General features: G+C 46.5%; 1 protein-coding gene across 2 annotated transcripts in view; it reads right to left on the bottom strand.

Moving 5' to 3' along the window:
* Positions 1–23,016, bottom strand: part of LOC146775753 (uncharacterized) — a 188,433-nt gene extending 165,417 nt beyond the window's left edge. For both annotated transcript variants that reach the window (XR_014972173.1, XM_085638334.1), the window contains exon 1: positions 22,884–23,016. Coding sequence is in view for 1 of the 2 variants with exons in the window: in XM_085638334.1 (XP_085494460.1) it covers positions 22,884–22,901 (18 nt within the window). In the remaining variant the exon portion in view is untranslated. The remainder of the gene's footprint in view (positions 1–22,883) is intronic.
* Positions 23,017–24,267: the final 1,251 nt, after the last annotated feature.

Genomic DNA, 24,267 nt, shown 5'->3' with positions numbered 1-24,267 from the left:
GTGTGATCTCAGTCCGTCTCTGGCGTCCAGCAGCTGCCCCAACTCCTGGTGCTGGTCTGGCAGGGGGAGCAGGGCGCTCGTCATCCGAAGTGTCTGTATCGGTCACATCAATTGTGGTGCCTTTCCTCATTGCCATGTTATGTAGCATTGCACAGCTTGACACGATTTTACAGCAGGTCTCAGGGCTGTATTGCAGTGCGCCTCCACTCTTATGCAGGCACCGGAAGCGGCTCTTCAGGATTCCGAAGGTTCGCTCAATTACACAGCGTGTAGATCTGTGTGCCCTGTTGTAGCTCCTCTCACTTGCATTTGCAGGATCCAGGTATGGGGTCAGGATGAAGTCGCGCACTGCATAGGCACTGTCACCTGCATGGTAAAAAACACAATAGGTGAGTCAATGTCCCCCCCCTCAACTGATGTAGTGGATGTATTGATGTGTGCAATGTATTTACCGAGCAGGTACCCCTCCCCAAACTCTCCAGCACTCAGACGTCTGTGTATTCCGCTGTGTCGGAAGATGAAGGAGTCATGTGTACTGCCGGGGTATTTGGCTACGATGTCGGTGATGTGATACTTAGCGTTGCACACAATCTGTATGTTGAGGGAATGGTAGCATTTCCGATTCCTGTAGACATATTCAGTTTCTGCTGGGGGTGTGATGGCCACATGGGTCCCGTCAATGCAGCCGATGACGTGGGGGAAACGTGCAATCTGGTAGAAGTCCAGTATCGTTTGTTGTAATGCCTGTTGGGTGGTGGGGAAGTAAATGTGATGTGGGAGCCTCAGTAGCATTGCATCTAGGAAGGCATGGAAGAAGCGCGAAAGTGCACTCTGTGACACACCACCAACCTCCGCTATGACCCGTTGAAAACTCCCTGACGCGAGGAGGTGCAGGGAGCACAGGACCTGCACATGTGTGGGAATTGTTTGTGTCCTGCGAGTAGGGTGCTCCAAGTGGGGTTTCAGCTCCTCAATCAGGTCCATTATGGTCTGTGGGTGCAGTCTGTACTTGTCATAGATCTCCTCGTCAGTGTTCTGTAACAGGGTGATGCGCAGCCTGAAGATACGTTCCTGTCTCATTCTCCTGTGTGCAAGGGCCCGAATACGCAGCCTCCTGGCTATCACGTACATTGCAGCCATTGTGGGTGTGTTTGTTGCATTGTGGGCTGGTTTTTGTACCTTGCACCAGTTTACCACCTGCAAGCAATTGGTGTTAATAGCGATTTCTTAATTAGCGAATTTCGTGAAATCGCAATTTGCGATTTTTTCATACATGTGTTTGCGATTTCTTAGCTAGCGATTTCTTGTTAGCGATATTCGCAACGCTAAGGAATCGCAAATTAGGTATTCGCTAGGAAATTCGCAGTTTTCTTGTTTCGCAGCCTAAGAAATCGCTAATTTAGCGATTTCTTATTTTTCAGTTTGGAAGTGTGTCATACATATGAAATAGCGAAAAATCAGTCGCAAACGCTGTTTTTTGCGATTCGCAGCGTTTGCGACTAATTTTTGCTTTCATACATATGCCCCCAAGTCTCAATATGCAGAATGAGGAGGTCTGCAAGAAGCTACAAAGTTGAAACATGTTTCTAAAAACACTCTGTTTATACCTATGTAGTTTTGAAATCTGACCATAATCAGATATCATGTGACCTGCAAAAAAAGAGATTTGAGGGGTTCATAATATTTCCTATTTTAGCTATTGAAGGACCGCAATTATTTCAATCATTCTTCTTTGAACATCTTTGCAGACAAAACTCTGTGCTTACCTTCTATCATTCGCAAGGAATTTTAAAAACGGAAATATGTCACTTTTTGTTAAATAGTTATTGCGCAAGACACTCTTTCAGATTTACAAAGAGAGGAAAAGGCACTCTGTGCACTTTTTATACTCCATGTAACTACAACCTCATTATGCACACCACTTTGCGTTGAAAGGGTGTTCTATAAGTGTTGTTGTGCATGATTGCACCGAATACTCATAGAACAAGACACATGTCTAGATTTATCCGAAATCATGAATCTCGATATGTGCGTGAATGCAGCACCATTCTACAATTGGTGTGGGAAAGCACAACAAGGAGAATTGTTTTCATTTCTCCGCATTTTTATATCTTCAATGCATGCTGAAATGTTCAGCATACATTGAAGGAGAAAAATGCATTTTCTCATTGTTTTTGTGCAGGAAGGTGTGTCTTCCTGCAGAAAAACAAACAGCACATGACACAGATATCCTTGCACTATGGTGCAAGGGTGCCTGTGTCACCACATGGCTGCAGTTTAAGCAGCCTTGCAGAGAGAAGCATAGATTTGCAACATATTTATGTACATATGTTGCATCCCTGTGCGTCGGAAGTACTACAGCACACTGTAGTTAAAGAGGTTACTGTGTGATGCTGCAGCACTTCCTCATAGTTCTGCACTTATACATTCACCATACGCTACTAATGCATTCATTCAGTCAATTACGTACTACACATACATTAATCTAAACTTTCACACTTTTTGGTTTTTCTAACAATTTTGTGATTTTTTTGGTTTTTCAGAAAGAAAAAAAACAATAAACTTCAGGGAACAATAAAAAAAAAAAAACTAGCAAATGTGACTTTCTTGCCGGCGGTAGATCAGATCGATCGACTGCTCACCATAGCACAAAGTCGCATTGCACTTAGTGCAGAGCACTTTTAAAAATTGAAATTGAGGACGGATGTCCAAGGTTTGGGCTGATGGATGCACTCTTGATGTGCTCAGCTGCGGTGAGGTGGAAGGCGCAGGAGCAGGAGTGTTTCTCATCTGTCGGACTCTTCTCGGGCAAGATTGTTTGGATGAAGGGTCCTCATGTGCTTCATCATACTTGCCGTGCCGCACAAGTATTTCTTGTTAGGATTCCCTCGCGACAGGACTCTTTTGCAAATCTTGCATGTGACCAAGGTGGCATTGGTCTTATTCTGCCCCTCGGGAAAAGTAAAAAATGTCCACACCACTGAAGAAAAACGTTCTTTGGGTGGTGCCTCCTCCAAAAATTAATCCTCAGATGTATGAGGAGATGCAGGTGATGCCTGTTGCCCTGAAGCCATTTTTGGTTGAAAAAGGTTAGAGCTAAGTGTAAACTTAGTCTAAAAAATCTTCTTCTCTCCAAAGAGATGGTCCTCTAAAGAAGGTCAAAGAAGAATGATTGAAATGGGTGGGGTCTTTCAATAGTTAGAAAAGGAAGTGTAATAAACCAATTGAATCTCTTTTTTTGCAGGTCACATGGGATCCTTGCACCCAGCGCGCATCCGCGAAATTGAATTAAAAAAAATTATAGGATTAGATGTAAAAATATATTACATTTAAGACTAGTTTAGAGTTTGTCTTCAATTAATATTCACATGAAATACATAAATATGTTTTTTTAAATGTTAAATACTTCACGGGATCCGCGCACCTACCGCATCATAGACGCAGATGACGCATCGCGGAAGCGCGTAAATGTTGCGTTACGCACATCGAACATGTCGCGTATAGGCTGGGAGTCGCATACCGGTCGCATTGGAATCGCGCACTAACCACGTACCTGACGCATACCATGCGCGGATGCTATCGCGTAGGGATCGAGAACGGTGCACATAGGGTGCGCGGATCCAAAAACATTGAAAAAAATATATAAATAAAGTTTTGAACATATAGTTACAAAAATATTTTGAAAAATATAAAAAATATGTTTGAAAAACCCATTAAGTTCAAATATTTTTTTATTTTTAAAAGAATTAATTGAAAAAATAAGTTACAAAAATGGTGATAAAAAGTATTTTAAAAAAAATGTAATTAATGAAATTGACACACTGAATTTGAAAAATATACAAATCCAATCAAAATCATTAAACATGATATCTTCAGAGATAAGTTATAGATAGGAATTGGCATTTAAAAAACCTTTGAAATTCACTGAAAAAAACATAGGTTTCAGGCCTGATATAGTTAGGAATTAGCATTTAAAAAACCTTTGAAATTCACTGAAAAAAACATAGGTTTCAGGGGCGTTATAGTTAGCTGGACATTTCCCTCGTACAAAACCCTAGAAATTCCCCCGTTATAGTTAGTTCAGCTAACTATAACTCGCGCCCCCGCAATGCACTGCTGATGACGTCACATATTACATCACTCATGACATGGTCAGTGACATCACTGATGACATCACTGGTGACATCTGAAATGACATCACTGATGACATCACTGATGACGTCATCCAGTGAGTGTGTGTTTCTGTAAATTTTAAATATGTTTAATATATATATACGGAAAAACCTATGGAAGAATGAGTAGGTGTATAAGTGTGTGAATGGATGATTTAGTAGGTGCGTGACTGACTCTATAAGTGAGTCATTAAATGTATCTTACTGCAGACTAGTGACTAAACTGTGTGAATGCCTGTATCTGTCTGTCTGTTGGTGTATAAGCGGCTGCATGATTTTGTGAATAGCTATATGAGTGTCTCTATGGGTTATTGATCGGTTGTCTGAGTATCTGTACGGGTGCCTGAGTGTTTGTGTGGGTGGGGTGTGTGTGACTCTGTGCATACATATGTAAATGGGTGATTCTATGGTTGCATGTTTTTAAGAGTGCATCAGTGATGGACTGTATGGTTGGGTGAGTGTATGCATGGGTGTGTTAGTGATTGAATGTATATTTCAGTGGTATATGTGTCAGTAACTACATATGTGAAAGGCAGTATATATGTGTGTAAGAGTATATAAGTGTGTATATGTGAGAGTGTGTGATTGTGAGAGTGGTTGTATGGATGAGTGTGTGCTTGTATCAGTGATTGTATAAGAGCGTAAGAATGTGGTACTATTTTTATGAGTAAGTGAACTTGTGTGTTTAACTGCATAGGTGAGTAAATGGGAGTGTGATTAATTATTTGCATGACTGACTAGGTGTGAGAGTACCTCTATGGATGATTGGTGGTGTGTGAGTGTCTATGTAGGTATATAAATGCATATGATAGTCCTGTATTGAGTGACTGTAAGTATGGGTGACTGTACAGGTGAGTGAGTGGATGTGTGTGTAGATCTAAGAGTCAATGAGTGGGTATGTAGTTATTGGTATTGGAGTATCTATGGTTTTGAGAATGGACGTCTGAAATTTTGATTGAGTATATCAAAGGGTGTGAGAAGATGCACTAATTTATCACATGGATGACGTCATCAGTGATGTCATCAGTGATGTCATTTCAGATGTAATCAGTGATGTCATCAGTGATGTCACTGACTATGTCATGAGTGATGTAATTTGTGACATCATCAGCAGTGCATTGCAGGGGAGCGAGTTATAGTTAGCTGAACTAACTATAATGGGGGAATTTCTAGGGTTTTGTACGAGGGAAATGTCCAGCTAACTATAACACCCCTGAAACCTATGGTTTTTTCAGTGAATATATATATATATATATATATTAAGCACAGTCCTGATACCACAGCACCCTTTCTCCTTTCTCCTCCTCAAAGAAGCACGACCTGGAACGGACCACCACAACAGCAAGTATTTTCACATTTCTAGTGCTTTATTCCAAAATCAGCCGGGCATGACGCGTTTCGACCGGGAAACCCGGTCTTGATCACATGACATGCTCCGACCACCCAAGTGAATAAATACTGTCGTACTGGATGAAAGCTCCTCCGAGTAGTCATGGATATGAACAACAGACTATAGATGTTTATACATATTTTAGACCATTAACATTCCTTCTATTTGAGGATTGTTTTTTCTTTTTTCATTAAATATTATTAGTTGAATCAGGATAGGTCTAAAATAAAATAAATAACAAGATCTATAAGTGCGGATTAATGTGTGTATATACACATATGAGCAATACTGGGCAAGTGCCCTATTAAATTTATCTTCCAATAATGAATCCGCTAAAAGGATCAAGTTAATTTCATCCTATATGCTCGAATCACTGTACAAAAAGTATGCTAAAAATTCATTTTTTACGTAGTTTAGTGGTTTTTTGTACAATCACATACAACTCCATACTCAATATTCATCAGCATACTCCCTGAGGATTAATCCAAAGCCCCCCACCAACTATATAGTGCAAAGTACGAGGATATGTGAGTCCTTCCAGGGCTGTGCGTCAAATCAACCAAGAAACCTTCGTAACTAAGTCCCTACACTGAAACACTATGAAAACTTTACATTCCCTCCCCCTCCCTCAGTCCCCACCAACCAACGCAGGTAGCCGTCTCCGTCCTCTCGTATCATGCAGTCCTAAGAATACCTATGTGTTGAGTTATGCGATGTGCCCCTCTTGTTCTGGGGCTATCCCCCCGTCCATGACCTGCCCTTCTCCGTCATCGTTTGACTCAGAGTCTCGTAATGTTTGTACTAGCGCCTCCCATGCAGCCGCCGCCTCTAGCGCCTTATAATCGTTCAGTCTGCGCGCCAATTGATACCGCAGCGCGCTTTCACTGGTGGCCCATTTGAGAAATTCACCCTTCCATCTTTTACTGGTGGGACCCACTGTTGCTTTCCAACATTTCGTAATTTCTCGTTTTGATAATAGAAGTCCCATATCTATGAACTTACTCGTAATCTTATTCTTGGGCGTGTGGGGGAACCAGTGTAGTATACTGACGGCCATATCAAACTCCAGTCGCCTCTCTGTCACCTCATTCAGGGTATCCCCCACCTCCTTCCAGTAAAGACCCAGCGCCGGGCAAGACCACATCATATGTTCCAATTCCACCCCTGCTCTCGTACATCTGGGACACGCTGCCTCTTTGACCTTAAAATATTTCTGGATTCTCCCAGATGTCAAATATGCTCTGTGGAGGATATAGAAGTGCACTAGTTGAAACCTTGCGTTCCTCGTGCTCTTCCAGGCACGTCGTACTATCTGCGCCCAAGCCGTCTCCGGGATATCTTTACCTAGATCAGTTTCCCATTTACCCTTCAATACAGCCAGGGGCGGCAGGTTTTCAAGAAGCATTCTAGAATATAAGCACGTGACCGCCTTGAAGGTCCCTGCCGTCATCATGGTGTACTGGCAGGCTATCGACGTCTTAGGCTCCAGCAGCCCCTCTCTCCAGTGCGCCTGAATCGCTCTAGTAAGCGCTGCATGCAACAAGAAACCTCCCCTTGGTAGATCAAATCTCTCTTGGAGAGTTTGGTAGGTTAGCAGGACCCCGTCTTCATATAGATCCCCCACCACCTGCAGTCCCGCTTCTTCCCAGAGTTGTAATGGCGACCAATCTCCGCCGTGCGGTAACGCCGTCAGCATTCCCAGCGGTATCTCAGGCGCATATGGATGCAGCACTCCCGCCCTACATTGGGACCTATTCCAGCAGAGTCTGAAAGTTATCTCCTCTGTGAGAAGGTCCCTGGGCTCTAGTTTCTGCTGCAAGGCAATATATGAAAGGACGTGGCGCGGCGTTCCCCCTCTCCTCCCGGATTCCGGTCCCCAGAATACCCGCGCTACGTTTTGTGTGAAGATCTGCAATTGAGCCGCTAAATAGTATAATTCAAAGTCTGGGACCTCCAGTCCTCCTTCAGCCTTGGGTCGTATAAGCGTTGCCTGCGCTACTCTACGCCTTCCCGCACCCCAGAGAAAAGATACCACCATCGATTTCAATAGTCTGAAAGTGGAGCGTCCTAAAATAGTATAATAACCGAGGGAGTGCCACCATTTTCAAAAGGGATATGCGGCCCGTCACCGACAACGGAAGGGTGGCTCAAAAGGCCATACTCCGTCTCAGCGCTCGCACACTGTGGCCCACATTCCCCTCCAGCATATCTGCCGTCGTGTGATAGATGTGTACGCCGAGGTATTTCAAGCAGGTGGGTTCCCATCGCACCGCTCGAAACATGTCCGGTCTAGTCTCTCCCTGTCTTACCGGGAACAGGCATGTCTTAGACCAATTAACTCTCAGCCCCGAGACGTCCCCAAAATCCGAGAGTAGGCTCTCCGCACCCGCCAGTGCCCTATCAGCGTCGTCAAGGAATAATAGTAAGTCGTCTGCGTAAAGCGATATGTACTGTCGTCCGTCTCTACTATCTAGGCCCCCGTAGTGTTGACCTGTCCGAATCTTAGCCGCGAGGGGCTTCAACGCCAAGGCGAACAGTAATGGGGAGAGCGGGCATCCCTGTCTCGTCCCACGTTCTACCAGATATTTCGGTGAGATCAATGAGCCCGTTCTCACTCTGGCCACTGCCGAAGTATATAGTACCTTCGTCCATTGCAGATAACCCTCTCCTAATCCAAACCGTCGCAAAACTTTATACAAATATCCCCATTCTAAGCTATCAAAAGCTTTCTCGATATCTACTGATAGTAGCTTTGGTGCTTCTGGGTGATCGTCGTCAAGTAGGCGCACCAACCTCCTGATGTTTGCAGTCATGTTGCGCGTTGGTATGAAACCAGCTTGGTCTTCATGGACTAGCGTGGTCATGTATTGCAGCAAACGGGCCGCCAGTATGCTACTCAGTATTTTATAGTCGGCAGTTAACATCGACAGTGGTCTATAGGAGGCCACGTTCTCACTCTCCCTCCCTGGCTTCAATAACTGGATCACCAGCACTTCGCGCATTGATTGGGGCAGCCTACCTAATTCCCTGGCTTCTTTATAGACTTCTTGGAGCCTCGGCACCAGCAAGTCAGCATATTTCCCATAGAATTCTATGGGTAATCCGTCTAGTACCGGTGTTTTGTTGCGAGCCATGCGTTTGATGGCTTCTCGAATTTCTCCCGGCTCTATGCCTTTCCCCAAGTCCTTCGCCTGCTCTTGGTCCAGTCCTGGCAATGTCAGCTCATCCAAGAAAGTGTCGATGGCAGGCTCCCCGTCCTCTAATCTACTTTTATAAAGTGTCTCATAATAGCGCTTGAAGCACTGCATAATTTCGTTTTGGGTATAGACCGTTCCTCCCTCTGTCGTCTCTATAGCCAGGATAGGGGAACTCCTCTTTGTGGGGTTGGCTAACCAAGCCAACAATGCCCCCGCCTTATCTCCCTCAGCATGGGCCCTCAACATGTAGGCTCTATGGTCAAAGCTGCGCAAGCGATCCACCTCAACTGCCACCGCTTCTTTAGCTGCATTAAACGCTTCCTGAAGCTCAGGGTGGCCAGGCCTCGTCACCTCCACCTCCCGCAGCTCGGAGTCCGCTTTGGCCAGATCATCCAGAAGTGTTTTCCGTATACCCGTATGTTTCCCTATGCAGAGCCCCCTGATGACAACTTTGAAGGCATCCCATTCTGTCGGCCACGTCGCAGTCGTGCCCGCATTGTCCGCAAAATAGTGTGTGATGCCCTCTTCTAGCGCTGCATGGAACAGTGGGTCATCTAACGCTTCGGGTCTCAGTTTCCAAGTGGGAACGCACGAGACTCCAGCCATCCAGTCCATGCTAAACAACAGGGGGTTATGATCATAAATCGTTCTGGTTAGATATTCAGTGCGCACTATAGCCGGCATTACTGTCGGGGAGCAGAGTATTGCATCCAATGGGACATGTAGCTCATGCATTCCAGAATAATAGGAGTAGTCTCGGTCCCCCGGGTGTTGCGCGCGCCGAGCGTCTATCAGTCCCCAGCGCACCTGCCAATCTAGTCTACCCTTGGACAAGCGATGCACCGGGGAGTCTGCCAGGGGTGGGTGAGATCTATCTAGGGAAACATCTATAACGGAGTTAAAGTCCCCCCCCATCACTAGTGGGCACGCTAAGTAATGGGCTAAAGCTCCAGACATCCCCGCCAGAAAGCCCAACTGATCAACATTGGGCGCGTATGCACTGCAAAAGGCGATGTCCCTTCCTCTCAGCTTCCCCTCAACAGCCACGTACCTACCCCCAGGATCAACCACTTGCCTAGTCACTTGAAACGGGACTCCCGCCCTAATCCAGATCAGCGTCCCTCTAGCAAATGCAGAGTATGTGGTGTTGAATACCTGGCCCCTCCATCTACGCTGCAGCGCTATACCTTCTGCCTTCGTTAAGTGTGTTTCTTGGAGTAGCGCGATGTGTACTCCCCTGCGGATTAGGTAAGCATGAACCTTATGTCGTCTCGTCATGGTGTGAAGCCCCCTCACATTCCAGGTTATACATCGCAAATTTGTTGAATCAGCCACTCTCCCATAGCATTCTGCTGAAACAAGAACATTCCTCCGCCATTCCGTCGGTGTGGACCCCTCCCCAACATTCCCCCAGCAATCCCAATTCCCCCACCCCCCCCCAAGAACAGGACCTAGTAGCTCCCATCTAGCTCCCATCCAAACCATGGCTTCCATGAAACAACTGTTAGGCCCAACAGCAGACACTGTGGGCGTGCCTTATGGGCAACGAGGGGGGACCGGTTACCAACGGGTAGCTGCCCTAGTTCCTCCAAGTCGCGTTGTCCCGCTGAGCCCAATATAAACAAGCCCCCCCAGTACTCCCCCTTCCCTTCCCACAGCTCAGTAGCCACCAGTCTCAGCAGGCTATACTCAGGGGACTATGCCAGTACCAGGGCCGTGGTCCAGTTGCCTCTCCCGGCTCGCCTGTCGCCATGCTCACCTGCACTCACCAACCCCCCGCTGCCCTCCATCCTCACTCCCATGTCAAACCTGCAGTGGCAAGTCCAGTAAGTCCAGGGTGGTTCTCAACAGGCAGCCTCACCGCTGCTCTAACCCTCGTCCAGCATTCCGTCCACCGTGGCCGGCGTGACTGGCGGTAGGTGCGGACTGTCTGTTTCAGACAGTTCATCATCCGAACCATCTTTGCTTTTGTCCGAGTCTATCCGCCCTGGAGAGTGGTGACCCTGGGAGCTCGATAGCGCCATCACCGCATTAAGCGCATCTCTCCGCTCCGCCTCCGCCTCCTGCGAGAGCGGTCCTCTCGTGCTCCCTCGTTGGGGCTTTCGTGACCGCTTCTGCTGCAGCACCTCTGCAGGGGTTCGTGCAGTACGCTCCGTACCATCTTTTCCTGCTCTGTATAGTTCCAACCACGCACAGGCGTCCTCCGGCGTCTCAAAAAAGTTCGAGGAGCCATCCACAATGATTCTCAGTTTGGCTGGGAATAGCAGCGAGTATTGGAGGCCCTCCTCATGCAGCCCTCTCTTAACAGCTAGGAAGGAGGAACGCCGGCGCTGGGTTTCATATGTGTAGTCCGGGAACAGGGTTACCTTGCTGTTCCCCACCTGGTAGGGCCCATACATACGCGCCCTCTGGTGCAGAAGGTCTCTGTCCCGGTAATGTAGCAGCCTCGCCACCACCGGTCGGGGGGGTCTCCCCTGCTGGGGAGGTCTAGCGGCCACTCTGTGAGCTCTTTCCAGCGAATAGAAGGTCGACAGGCCCTCCGGAGCCACCACAGTCCTGAGCAATTCTTCCACATACTTCACCATGTCATCTCCCTCTGTTTTTTCCGGTAGCCCAACTATGTGGACGTTGTTCCGGCGGTTGCGCCCTTCTGCCTCCTCCGCCCTCTTCTCCAGAGCCCCTACGTGATCTAGGACATCAGACATAGTAGCCTTGAGGGCAGTGTGCAGTGGGGCCATGGTCTGAAGCGTACCCTCCACCTCTGTAACTCTGTCCACAAGCTTGCCATGGTCCGCCCGCAGGAGCCCGAGGCCCATCGCCACTTGCGCTATATCCTGCTGCAGCGTGTTTTTGGTGTCTACAATCGCCGCCAGGATTTTGACTAGCTGCTGTTGGAGTTGTGGGTCGCGAAGTTGGTCCTGTTCCTCCTGTTCGCCGTGACCCGAGAGGTCAGTGTCCGACTGTTGCTGAGACCCCTCTTTCTTGCCTATTGGCTTCCCCATACTGTGTCCCCACAGAGGCAGGTCCCCCTCCTCTTCCGATTTGTAGTGATGCTAGGGGCATTCACCGAGAGGGGCCGCGCCCAAGCGCCCTCAGTAGGCAAGCCGGCGGTCCGCTCACTCCCAAGTGCTAAAAATTCATGACAGTATTTCTATTGATAATGTTCAAAAATATATATATATATGGTGCAATATTTAAACCAGAAAAGCAATTCTATCATTAATTCCATGATAGGATTGCCATTTTTTGAAACATGTTAAAATTAAGAGGCAAATTGCATGGGTCCGCAACTAATCAATATTTCAATTTTTGTTGCTATAAAGTGCTAAGTGCCAAATAGTGCAAAAACAGAGAGTATTTAAACTTACATTTCATAGTGATATATGAACACAACTCATCTAATTCATTTAAGTACATAACAAGATGTTTTGTTTCGCGAATTTTATGTTATTCAGTTCATCAAAGGTATTTGATATCAATGAAGTGCATGATAATAATTCATAGACACAGGCAAAGATCATGTGCAAATAGCAATCAATGAAGCTTCCCACCCCACAAACATCAGATAAAAACCAGTAAAACTAGCTAGCCAGTAAAACTAGTTAAAATCCAACAAAAATGAAGCTAAAACCCACATAAAAACCATCTACACATAACCAAAACACCAGTTCCAAAATCATTATCATAAATAATTAATAATTTTCAATTGATCAATCAAGAGTATAGCAGCATTTTAGAGGTACAATGTTTATAAAAAGTTGTGTAGCTCTTCCCCTGTGTTTAAGCCGTTCGGCATTTTTGTATCGAGTTGTACAATATATTGGCTTTCCATCTGTCGTAATTTCTTTTCCCTGTTGCCGCCTGTAATGGACTTTGGTACGGCATCAATTACAAAATATTTAAGATCATTTCAATTATTTGGAGGTACTAATTTGAAATGCCGTGCCACAGGCTAACTGGAATCAGAATTAACAATCGCACGTAAATGTTGGAGAATGCGATTGAATACTTGAAGTTTTGTACTGCCAATATATTTTAACTGACAAGTACATTCTAAAACATAGACTGCATAGTCAGTTTGCATGTGACCGCACCTTTGATTTTACATGGACTTGTGGAGAAAGCATCTAACACTTCTGTTTTATTAATACCAAATACAGACCTGTCCATCAAGGAAATTGACACTATTGGTACTGATGGAGGCAGTGAAATGTAAATTAAGCGAGTTGACATTCAATGCCTGTACGAACCCCTCTGCTATATATATATATATATATATATACATCCTACTGGTAGTCGCCAGTAGGTAGTTATAGTTAGGACCTAGTTTCCACAGGAAAAGTGTTTTTTCTTTTGACAATATCTTTAGTACCGTTTGACGAATCTTTGCAAAATTTTCCAAAACAAAGGTTCACTCAGGTCAGCTCCTGTCTTGAAAGTTTCAGCGTGATACATCAAGCGGGGGCCGAGATAAAAGGGGGGTCCCAAAACGCGTTTTCATAATGTTAATTTCCATAGGAACTTTAGATACGGCTACAGCCCGAACAGCTGGACGGAATTACACCAAACCTGGCAAAAAGGTAGCTCTTGGTTCAGAAAGCGCCCCTTTTTTAAATGGTGGAAATCCGTTCTGTAGTTCCTGAGAAATTCAAGAAATAAAAAATGTGATATCTGAGCACCGAGGAGGATTCACGAACCCTCCCGAGCACGAGCTGACTTCTGATTGCTTTTTTTGGCCCTGGGGGTCCTTGTTGGATCCCCTGAGCAGGCTTAGGTGGTCAGGGTGTTTCTACCCTGCCCCCTTTTCTTGTTTTTCATCTTTTTTTCCCCACTGTTTTCTTGTGATTTGGTTACCGAGTCACAAGATGGCTGCCAACACATTCTGGTTTGGAGTGTTGAAAGGCAGCACTCTGAAAGATATGAAAGCCTTCTCCAAATCCAAAAACTCTACCACAGAATGTCATCACCTTCAAGTTTCTGAAAACAGAATTCGGCACAGTAGTAGACAACTGCGGCCTTTCGCCACACGTCACCGCGCACAGAGCGGACGAGCAGAAGGAAAACCTGGGATCGCATCTCATCTGGGGCAGTGCGGGATATCTGGGCGGGAATTCACTCTTGCTGCGCGGTTTCGACCTTGTGACCGGCTGCTGCAAAGTGCAGCACATTTTGACACATTTCATTTTACTCTATTTCACACCCTGGAGCCCTGAAATCACGAACAGAGGCCTAACACGGCTAAACAACGGGTGCATGTGTAGACAGCCAGTGAGCTTTCTTGAGTATCTACACAATGAAAAAGAGTATCCAATGTTGCACTGTAGAATATACGGAGAGGAACACAGTCATTTCAGATTTGCAGGATGTAGGAACATTTGAAAAGATCACATCTAAATATGCCTAAACCTTACATACCAGTAAACTTTAGAGATGCATATGGTCCTGAAAGAAGGGTATGTGTGGATGCTAAAACTGGACTGACTGATACATAATGAAGGGGTCGTCGAATAAGGACACCAGAAAGAGGGCGCGCGGGATGCAGAAACGCGACCGTACTGCTGCAGGAGTGCGTGAGGAATGCTGGGATCGGTCCGCACTGTTACATGTGGACAGTAGTACAGGAAGTCCTGTGAGATACTGAGACCAGACCGTACTGATGTGGGAAGGTGTGTGTGATGCTGGGACCAGACGGTACTGATATAGGAAGGCATGTGTGATGCTGAGACCAGACCGTACTGATGTAGGAATGTGTGTGTGATGCTGAGACCGGACCGCACTGATGTAGGAAGGTGTGAGTGATGCTGGGGCCGGACCGCACTGTAACAAGAGGATGCGCAGGCTGCAGAAACCGGCCAGCGGATGATACAGGAGGGCCCGTCGGATGCTAATCTGTGCCGCACTGATACAGTAGTGAGTGTGGATTGCTGACATAGTACGGTACAAATACAGGAATGGGGGCGGGATGCTGAAACCGGGCCGCCAAGGTAGAGGAGGGCGTGTGGGATCCGACCTCGCTGGTCGAGGAGTACATATGAGACCCACGTGCCTGTTGTTACATAGTTCATGTCCGGGTGGCAGGTGACTCGTGGCTTTCAGCAGGAGTCCGTCTGTGTCCTTGTTCGTTTGTGTGTTGTAAGAGAGAGGGTCTAGAGGGAGAGGTGGGCAAGTAAGGCCGCACTGCCTGCTTATGTTGTGCTTGTGCGGGCGGTGTGTTTGTGGGAAGCCTGTGGCTGGTGACAGTGCGACTGTTATTTCAATTATGGAGCAGAGTGTTTGTGCTTATTATGAGGGTGGCGTGTTCCGATGGCTGGCAAACCATATACCACTGCAGAGGTCCATCTCGCTACACATAACCTTAATGTCGAACCACATAGGTTAATGTATAATTTGCTCTCAAAGTGTGCACATTGTTAGTAAGGAAAGCCACGTGTTGGAAAGAAGTTGCGCTGGGTTCGCTGTCCATGGTGTTGAGTGTGTGGGCTGCAGGGCAGAGGTGACGCTCTGCAGGGGACAGGCCAAGCTCTGGGGGGCCCAAGATGTATCCACTGTGCCCTCGCACCTCTGCAGGACGCTTAATTTGCATGTCACAGGTGACAGCAGAGGGCTGTAAGTATGCGCTGGGTGGTATATGCTGTTATCACAGAGAAGGGACCTGTCCCCCATTTCTCCTCATGCCGACAAATGTCCAGTAGCAGACGTTGTGTTCCTAACTCCTGTTTGTAACGTGAAATAGATGATCCTTCGCCACTTGCACGTGTCTGTGAAATGTCAGCAAGGCCGCCTTAACACGTGCACACAGCGCACAGCGGCCGTCCCTCGCGGAAGCGGGCACTCTCAATGTTAAATTACTTTAAAGAGAAAAGAGTGGGAACAAATCAACGCAATCCAAATATCACTCAAGGGAGGGCCTATAGCTCGCAGGCATCAAAAGCAAGATACTTTACATTGTGTAATATCCCACATTGCTCTTTTCTTAGGTTCACCGTGGGATTTCTACACCTGTCTGTGTTTCTGTGCTTTGCAGGCAGACATTGCGCAGCTGTGGACGGGGTCGGTCTATTTCTGTAAATGGTGTTATCACTCGGGTGAGCATTCTTTTGTGAAACCGGTGAGTTGGGCTTGGCTCTATGGGGGCCTCGGCATACCCTGTCTGCTCCACAGCATGAATTAGTGCCTCGGTACGCACTCCTTCCTGAGTGCACCTCATTGGAGGGATACCACCTGCTCCACTTGCAGAGCTCGTGCTACACACTGCTGTACAGACTGGGCCGCCTGCCGTTGCTAGGCGCTCCTTCTGGTTTCAGTACGGAGTGCGCCCGAGGCATTTCGTGGCTCGATGAAACCAGCTCGGTACAAAGAAGTTGTAGCTGCTCTCCTGGGCTACCATGCTTCCTTCCCTCCGCCAGACACAGGGACCAGGCCACGCACGCACAAAGGGGCCGGCCAGCAGAATCCGGACCCATGGTGACTGGAGCACACATCCTCTCCGTGACATTCACTCACATACAGTTAAGTTAGTAAATACCGATGTTAACCCAAGGTTACTGGAAGAGTAGCTGCTGGGAAAACTGAGTTCCTGAAGAGCTAAACACAGGGAGATATGGGATTGGGGAGAGCTCGGTGTGATGAAAGCTGGGTTATTGAAGGGATTACAGAACATGGGTCTGGAAGGGATGGATGCAGGAAGAGGTGTCGAATGATGGAAAAGATGTGGGCAGGGAGAGCTGGGTAGGAGAAAGCTGGTGTTGGAAGGGATGGGTGCCGAAACCTCTGATCGAGATGTGGATTGGAATGCACATGATTTTGTATTGCTGGGTGCTGAACGAGGAAGGGAAAATGGGGTTAGGACAGGTGAGAGACTGGATTGCTGGGTCGTGGAAAGTTGGGAGAACTGGGTGTTGGCGGGGAAGCAAACAGAGCTGAAGTTATCCCCCAATCAAGAGCGCGCCAGGAGGCGTATTTGCAGAGTGGTGGAGAAAGGGGCCATGGGCTGTATCCAACAATCACACTGTTTGGGGCTTACTAGAGGTAAGAGGTAGGCTAGTTGGCCCCTTAGGACCCCCAGCAGTGAAGGGGACTTCAATCCCCATCCAAGAGTGCGCCAGGGAGCACATTTGAAGAGTGGTGGGCAAAGGGGGCGTGACCTGGTATGAGAACTTAGCAATCCTGCTGTGTGGTACTTACTGGAGGTAATAAGAGGGGTATTTACCCCCCAAGGATGTCCTTGGGTGCCATGTACCCCTCTTGTTACCTCCAGTAAGTCCCACACAGTAGGATTGCTAAGACGTCTTCGGAGGCCACGCCCCCTTTCTCCACCACTCTGCAAACGTGCCTCCTGGCAGACTACGGGGTGGGGGATAAAGTCCACTTTACTCCTAAGGGACTTTGGGGGCCAAGAAGCCCTCCTGGTACCTCCTGTAAGTCCTATGCAGCAGAATTCCTGTGAGCTGGTTGGAGGCCCAGCACCCTTTCTCTACCACTCTGCAAATGCGACTACTAGTTAAAGAAGCATCTTTCTGCACCTCTGACTTCGAGGTAGTATTAATCCCCCTGCCCTATTATGTACTAGGGCCTTACAGGGGAGGTCATGCCAATCACAGGGGTACCCCAACCCATAGTATACCCTAGTGTATGAAGGTGTTTTCACTGTATTCTAAGTGTCTTTTAGCATAGCACTGACTCTAGACCTGGTTAGTCTGACTCAGTTACCACCAGTACCCATCCGCAAAACGTTTAGGGCACAGGATGACTTTGCAACAAGACCTTTTTCTGCCCCTCTGTTGGTTCTTTCTGCATATCTCTTGCTTCTTTCTGCACCTTTCTTTGTCTTTCTGGACTTCTGTTGCCTCGTTCTGCATTTCTCTTGCTTCTTTATGCTCCTTTCTTCCTCTTTCTCCATATGACCTACCTATGTAGGCACAGTTTGAACTTAGCATTTCAAAAACCTTTGAAATTCACTGACAAAACTATAGGTTTCAGGGTTGTTATGGTTAGAAATCAGCTTTTAAAAACCTTCGAAATTCACTGAAAAAAACATATGTTTCAGGTTTGTTATAGTTAGAAATTAGCATTTAAAAAACCTTTGAAATTCACTGAAAAAACCATAGGTTTCAGGGACGTTATAGTTAGTTGGACATTTTACTCGTTCAAAACCAGAGAAATTCAGCCGTTATAGTTAATTGAGCTAACTATAACTCGGGCCCCCACAAACACTGAGTTGTTTCTTCCCACTTCATTACCGGTTTTATTTATTACTTAGTTGAAATGTACTAATTTCACAACCACAGAAGAATAAAAGTTTGACTTCGGCGTGCAGGGATTTAAATAGTTTGCCTTAGATTACAAACCCTATAACTCTGGGTTCAAAGTTGTTGTCAGCAGCAAGTAAGTTAACCAATTGAACAACCTTGCTACAGCTAAAAGTAAGACTGATCAATACAGTCAGAACTTTGCGGGAGAGCCTTAGCACTTGAGCAATCTATAGGTGTCCAAACTTCTGCTTGCTTATGAATCAGGATTCCAGGGCCGGTGTAAACAGCGCACTCTGCGGATGCCTGCCTGCAAGATTTGTGCAAGGTAAATCCTGATACAAAAGATGTAGGCAAAAACACATACTCAAAGTCTGCACACCTACGAATGGAGGAAAACGTGCCTAGTTAGCAGGTTCTCCCCAGTGCTAGGTCTGAAATACAGAACAGTGCAGTAGCTTCACGCCTGCTAGATAGCGCACCCGGTTGTATCACTCTTTAACAAGAGTGCAGTTACCACCTATTATTACACCCCAGTCAGAATGAGGGGTAATCAGGAAATGTATCATTGGTAAGCTGTCGTAGCTATATGTGTCAGCCTGCAGGCCACAAGCCAAGATAGCTTCATGGCCAACGTGTCTCTTTGGTCAATACAGTGAGATGTTCCACCGTGCTGGTTAATAACAACAAATATTACTTTCCGTGCTATAAGACTTTAAGACCATGGTAATAAATACCATCTTCAAAAACACAAGGGAATAAGTGTATATAAACGGACATGTGTATGCGCTGTGTATGATCATGTTGTTTTTTTTTACCTAAATGCGGATCATTGTCTCAATTTTGCTTCAAACAGAGATGGAAATCCTCAGCGAATCGTGAAATATGTCTAGAAAAATTGACTCCATGGTTCATGGAAATCAGGGCGAACCAAACTGCATAAGATTCGCACAGTTGAGCTCAGCTGACCTCATGAGTTTCATATGTTGAAGAGCAGGAGACCACACCAGATACGCACGATGCTGTGCAGTGGACCGCATGGGATTCATACACTGGAGAGCAGGAGACCACCTCAGAAATGCATGGTCGATTTCAGCTGTTCTCACAGGATTCGCACATCGGAGAGCAAGCAACCACATCAGATATGCACTGTGGACTGCAGATGCCCTCTTGTGATTCGTACCTTGGAGAGCACCAACCACATAAAATACGCACATTGGAGTGCAGCAGATCTCATGGGACTCATACATTGGAGAGCAGATGACCACATGAGATGGACACGGTGGAGTACAGCGTATTTCATAGGATTTGTACATTGGAGAGAAAGCATCCATATCAGATATGCATAGTTGCGTGCAGCGGGAATATGCCTCGTTATCCCGCAGTCTTTTTCCCCGCAGGGAATTACAATGCAGTCGTTACAACGACCGCGTTGTAATTCCGCATACCATTACCCCGCAAGTCGTAACAACGACTTGCAGGGAGGGGGGCGCTGGATGTTGGAATAGTCTAATTTACTATTCCATCTCCAGTCTGCGCGGACATTAGGGAAGGTGTTGGATTTAAAATCCAACACCTTCTCCCCCCTCCGCAAGTCGTTGTTTCGACTTGCGGAGTAATGGTATGCGGAATTAAAACGCGGTCGTTGTAATGACCGCGTTGTGTAATTCCCTGTGGGGAAAAAGTTTTGTGGTAAACGTTGTTTACCGTGCAGCGGACCTCATCGATTCATACATTGGGGAGCAGGTAGTCACATCAGTGAGCTGTGAAGTGCAGATAATGTCAAAGCATTCCTACAGTATAGAGTACTGTGCTAAATACACACTGGAAAGCAGTTCACTCCACTGGATACCTGCATTGCACATTTGCTAACCCCCATGGGATTCATACTTTGGAGCAAAGATATCTTGTGGAATATGCACAATAGAGATTAGCCGACTACACTGGATGCATAGAGCAAAGTGCCCTTGACTGCATGGTGCTTGCATAATGAGGACGAAGAGAGGAATGTACCCTACACTAGACAGGAGAGTATGACCCAAAGTGAGGCAGTCAGAAAAGCATGGCTGACCCCTTGGGATGCGTGTGGTAGAGTGGTAGAGTTGAGGGGACCCAGGATGGCATGGTCAAAAAAATCCAGGGAAAAAAAATCACTTCCTACAGTTGAATCCAGTGGACTCCTTGGTCCATGCGTGATAGAGCAAAGCAGACCCCCGTCAGATTTGCTAAAAAAAGCACGGTTGTCCACATGGGACAGATATAGCAGGAGACAGCTGATAACAATGGACTGTGCACAGCTGAGGACACCGGAGCTTATGAGTAAAGTACATAGAACCCCATGTGTTTGGTACGGATACTTTAGGACACCAATGGTTGAGTGCAGCAGACCTCCTAGAATGTGCCCTGTGTAGCATTGTTAGGCAATGTATGCAGTAAAGAAAAGTGTACCCAGTGGGGTGTAAAAGTAGACTCTGGCTAGCACATGGGATATGCACCTTCTAGAGAAATTATTAATTTGAATGTATATGACTGTGTCTCTGAACTTATTGAGATTCCAAAGTGTGGGGAATCAGGGTTTTGTGGTGAGTGAGTTCATTGACGTCTATGTGAGGCATAAGGTATGATGAGAGAGTGAAAATGATTCCAAGATGGCTGACAACCTCCAAATGCATGGGAGTTGAGAGGCAGAATAGATTGCGTTGGGTGTTTTCAGAAAAAGAGTGTGCTTCTCATTCAGTGTATACTGGAAAAAAATAGTGCATCACTAAACTTGCCACCAGATCATGCATCAGCTCAATCACTAGTCAGATCTCAACCTAATCCGAGAACACAGTGCTTCTTAACCTTTTGTCTTCGCTGGACCCCTATTTAATCCTTACGGGAACCTGGGTAACCCACTAAATCATTACTGGAATCAGAAGACCCCCCAAGGAGTCATTACTGAAAGGCAGAATCCTCAGTCTAAGCATTATCAATGATTTAAACTGCAAACTAATACACTAGAAATACAGAAACAAGCATTCATCAAACAAATACAGAACTGATGAAGTATCTTATTTTATTCACAAGCACATTTAAAAAAACTTTTTTTCCATCTAATGGAGAGATTGGAGTTTTAAAAAAAAATCTATTGAAGCCACTCATCATCCATACTATATTCTGTTTTATGTACATTAATTGTTCCCATAAATCTATATGAGGTTACTAACTTAATTTTTAGTCTCCAATTCTTCACATCTACAGAATATTTAAAAGGTTTCTATTTTACATTTTGTTTGTTCATTTATATACACTTTATTAATCTGTTAACATAATTTAAGTTTCTCAGCTGTCGAGGACTCCCTTAGTAGGCTTCGTGGAAACCCATGGGTCCCTGGACCACAGGCTAAGAACCTCTGCTATAGCACTTCACAAACAAGCAGCACCACACCTTCATTTAGCCACCAGATCGTACCTCAACCTAGGACCTCGTTCAGAGCTTGGCGGACAGGATACTCTGCCAGAAACATGGTGGAGTCCCCTGTTTGTCCACTTTATTTAGAGTCAGGTGGATTGTCATGTTTTCGCTAGCAGTGCCCCTGCTGGCTGAAACCTTACACAGACGGCCCGGGGCCACGGGCCATCAATTGAAGTACAACGGGCCATCACTTTATTTAGCTTAGACAGTCTGATGAAGTTTTTTATTCTGTTGCAAAAAGGAAAAAAAAGAAACAGGAACTTAAAGTCTGGGAGAAAACTCCCAGGGTGTGTATGTTATTAGCATTTTGTTTTACAAACATAAACGTCTGCTATTGGTGTTTGTGTTTGTCAAACACATGCATTTGCTGAGTTTACATGGAGCTTGCAGCCACTCCGCAAACTCTCAGGGCCGTCAGAGGAGCTGCCGTGGTAGCGGCTCCTTTGAAGGTACAAAGGGGCATATTTACAAGAAAAGTGATGGAGCGCAGCGTTAGCCTTCTTGGCTTAACGCCGTGCTCCGCCTTTTTTGAAACGCAGGGCTGCACTGTATTTATAATAACACAGTGCATCCCTGCGTTTCCCCCTGCATTTGCGCTAATTATAGCTGCTTAGCGCCAACGCAGGCCCCGTTGCACCGTAGTGCAAGGGGGCCTGCATTGTGGGAATGATTATTTATGTGCAAGAAGGTGTCCTTTCCTACACATAAACAATCTTAAATGGTGATCTGCACAAGTTTTTGGTCTTAATTTTGGCGCTGCCCCATATTAACACCAAATTTATAAATATGGGGCAGCATCAAAATCAATGGTTGTTGCGGCGGAACGCCCACCTCAACACCCATTGCCCACCCCTTTCACGCTAAGTATAGCATGAAAGGGTGCCTTATTTACAAGGCAGAGTTAAGCCACGTTAAGTGCTTAACACTGCTTTGTAAATAAGACGAAGCCCATATCGCTACAGGAACGTTCCTTCACTAAAAGTGATGTTCCTGTGGTAATAGGGGCTTGTAAATATGCCCCAAAGATTTCTGCAAGGCTGGCAGAGATCTTTAAAGCCAAAGGCAAAAGTCTGCCAGGTGATGGAGGTAATGACCTGTACCACCCTGACAAATGGCAGGCTGCCAGCCAAACGCCACATGATTACGTCTCAACCAGCCCACTGGGCAGACCTCACCTTAGCCACTGAACAAGCTCTCAGTTCAACCACTGTGCTGCATCTCAAAGACTAGACGGCATCTTACCCCCTAAAGCATATCTCTGTTTCAAAAGTAGCTCACCTATCATCTCGACAGCTAAACACCTGTAATTGAAATGCTAGCTCGCACCCCAACTTGAACATTTCAACTAAATCACTGGATCAGTCTAGTTCGCACATCAACAGGCGCCGTAGCAGCAGGTCATTCAACAGGACCACTCACCGGAACAAAGGTCACCATTCCTTCCTCTGCAGCGGGAGCGGGGCCTCTGTAGAATGTTCTAGACCGTCTGTTGCGAACCTGCGGTACGAGCGGTGACACTGCCAGCCTCCCTGCCCCCCTTTGGCTCTTTATACACCAGACACCCCACCCAACCGTTGACATGGGTCCCCCTCTCTAAGGCGGCCCTCGCCTTCTCCGCTTTCAACCTAGAGCTGGGCTTGAGTTTCCTCCATAGCGTGATGGCGTAAGCACCGGCGAGCTCGCGTTACTTGAAGACAGAGCGACGGCCAGGAGCGGGGTATGCATTACACACCTCCACTGGCGTTTTCATGTAAGAGGTTAAATGTAGAGTGCTACTGGGTCACACCGGGCAACGGGAGACGCAGAAAGATCACGAAACAAGCACATGGGCGCGAGACCTGAGAGCTGCCTGGACAAGAGCGCCCCATCACCAGACAAAGAAGCCGGTGTCTCTTTTAGTAATGCCAATACCATTACCATTCATGGTTACTCGGGAAGCAGGAATCCTCTATGATGATGGTGAATGAGATTAATAAAGCGCAGGCATACTCCAAGGTCTGTCCTGGCGCACAATGTACTGCTGCTGAGTGTCAAAATCATTCTTGTTGGAAAAGCCATGTCTTTAATTTCGTCCTAAAGATGGCCATCTCTGATGTGGCCCGAAGTTCCAGGGTGAGCTTATTCCAGGCCACCAGCCCAAGAAAAGAAAAGAATCTGCCTCCAGTCCTGGCCTGAAGGGTTTTTGGAATTCTGGCCAAATAGCCATGGACTGATTGTAAATTTCTAAGGGGGGAGGGGGCATAGACACAGATCCTGCTCTACAGGTACACTGCTCCTTTGTCATGTAAGGCTTGATGAACCAGGATCATGGTTTTAAAAAGAATTCTGCACCACTTGAAGTCTATAGAGAAGGTAATCTGGAAGACCCAAGGAAAGTGCATTGCCATAATCAAGTCTGGAAGTTATTAGTGTTTGACTCACTGTTTTCTTTGCATCAACAGATAGGGGAGTGTAGTGGGTTCGGGGTGACAGAGACGCAGGACCAGGCTCGTAGATCTTAGGAGGGCTTTATTACACAAATGTATGGACAGTCTTGACTTTCCGCAAGGTAAGCGGTAAAGGTTGTAAGGTCCGAGTTGTCTGGACGGCCACCTCAGCTTAATATCCTCTGTCAGGGCGGTCTCTGGTATCAATGGTCCGGCCAGGTATCTCCGTCCGGTATGCCCCAAAAGATAAAGGAAACCAGGAATTAGAAGGGTTGCCCTGCAACGTGGGAAGAAGGACCGGGAGTGAGGGACACCGTGGTTTGGATGTTCGAGACGTGCCTAGGTGTTCAGGGGGGGGTTTTACTGTAACACGGGGG

The sequence above is a fragment of the Triturus cristatus genome, chromosome 12 (genome assembly GCF_964204655.1).
Source record: "Triturus cristatus chromosome 12, aTriCri1.1, whole genome shotgun sequence".
NCBI lineage: Eukaryota > Metazoa > Chordata > Amphibia > Caudata > Salamandridae > Triturus > Triturus cristatus.
This window is presented reverse-complemented; position numbering and strand designations above follow the sequence as displayed.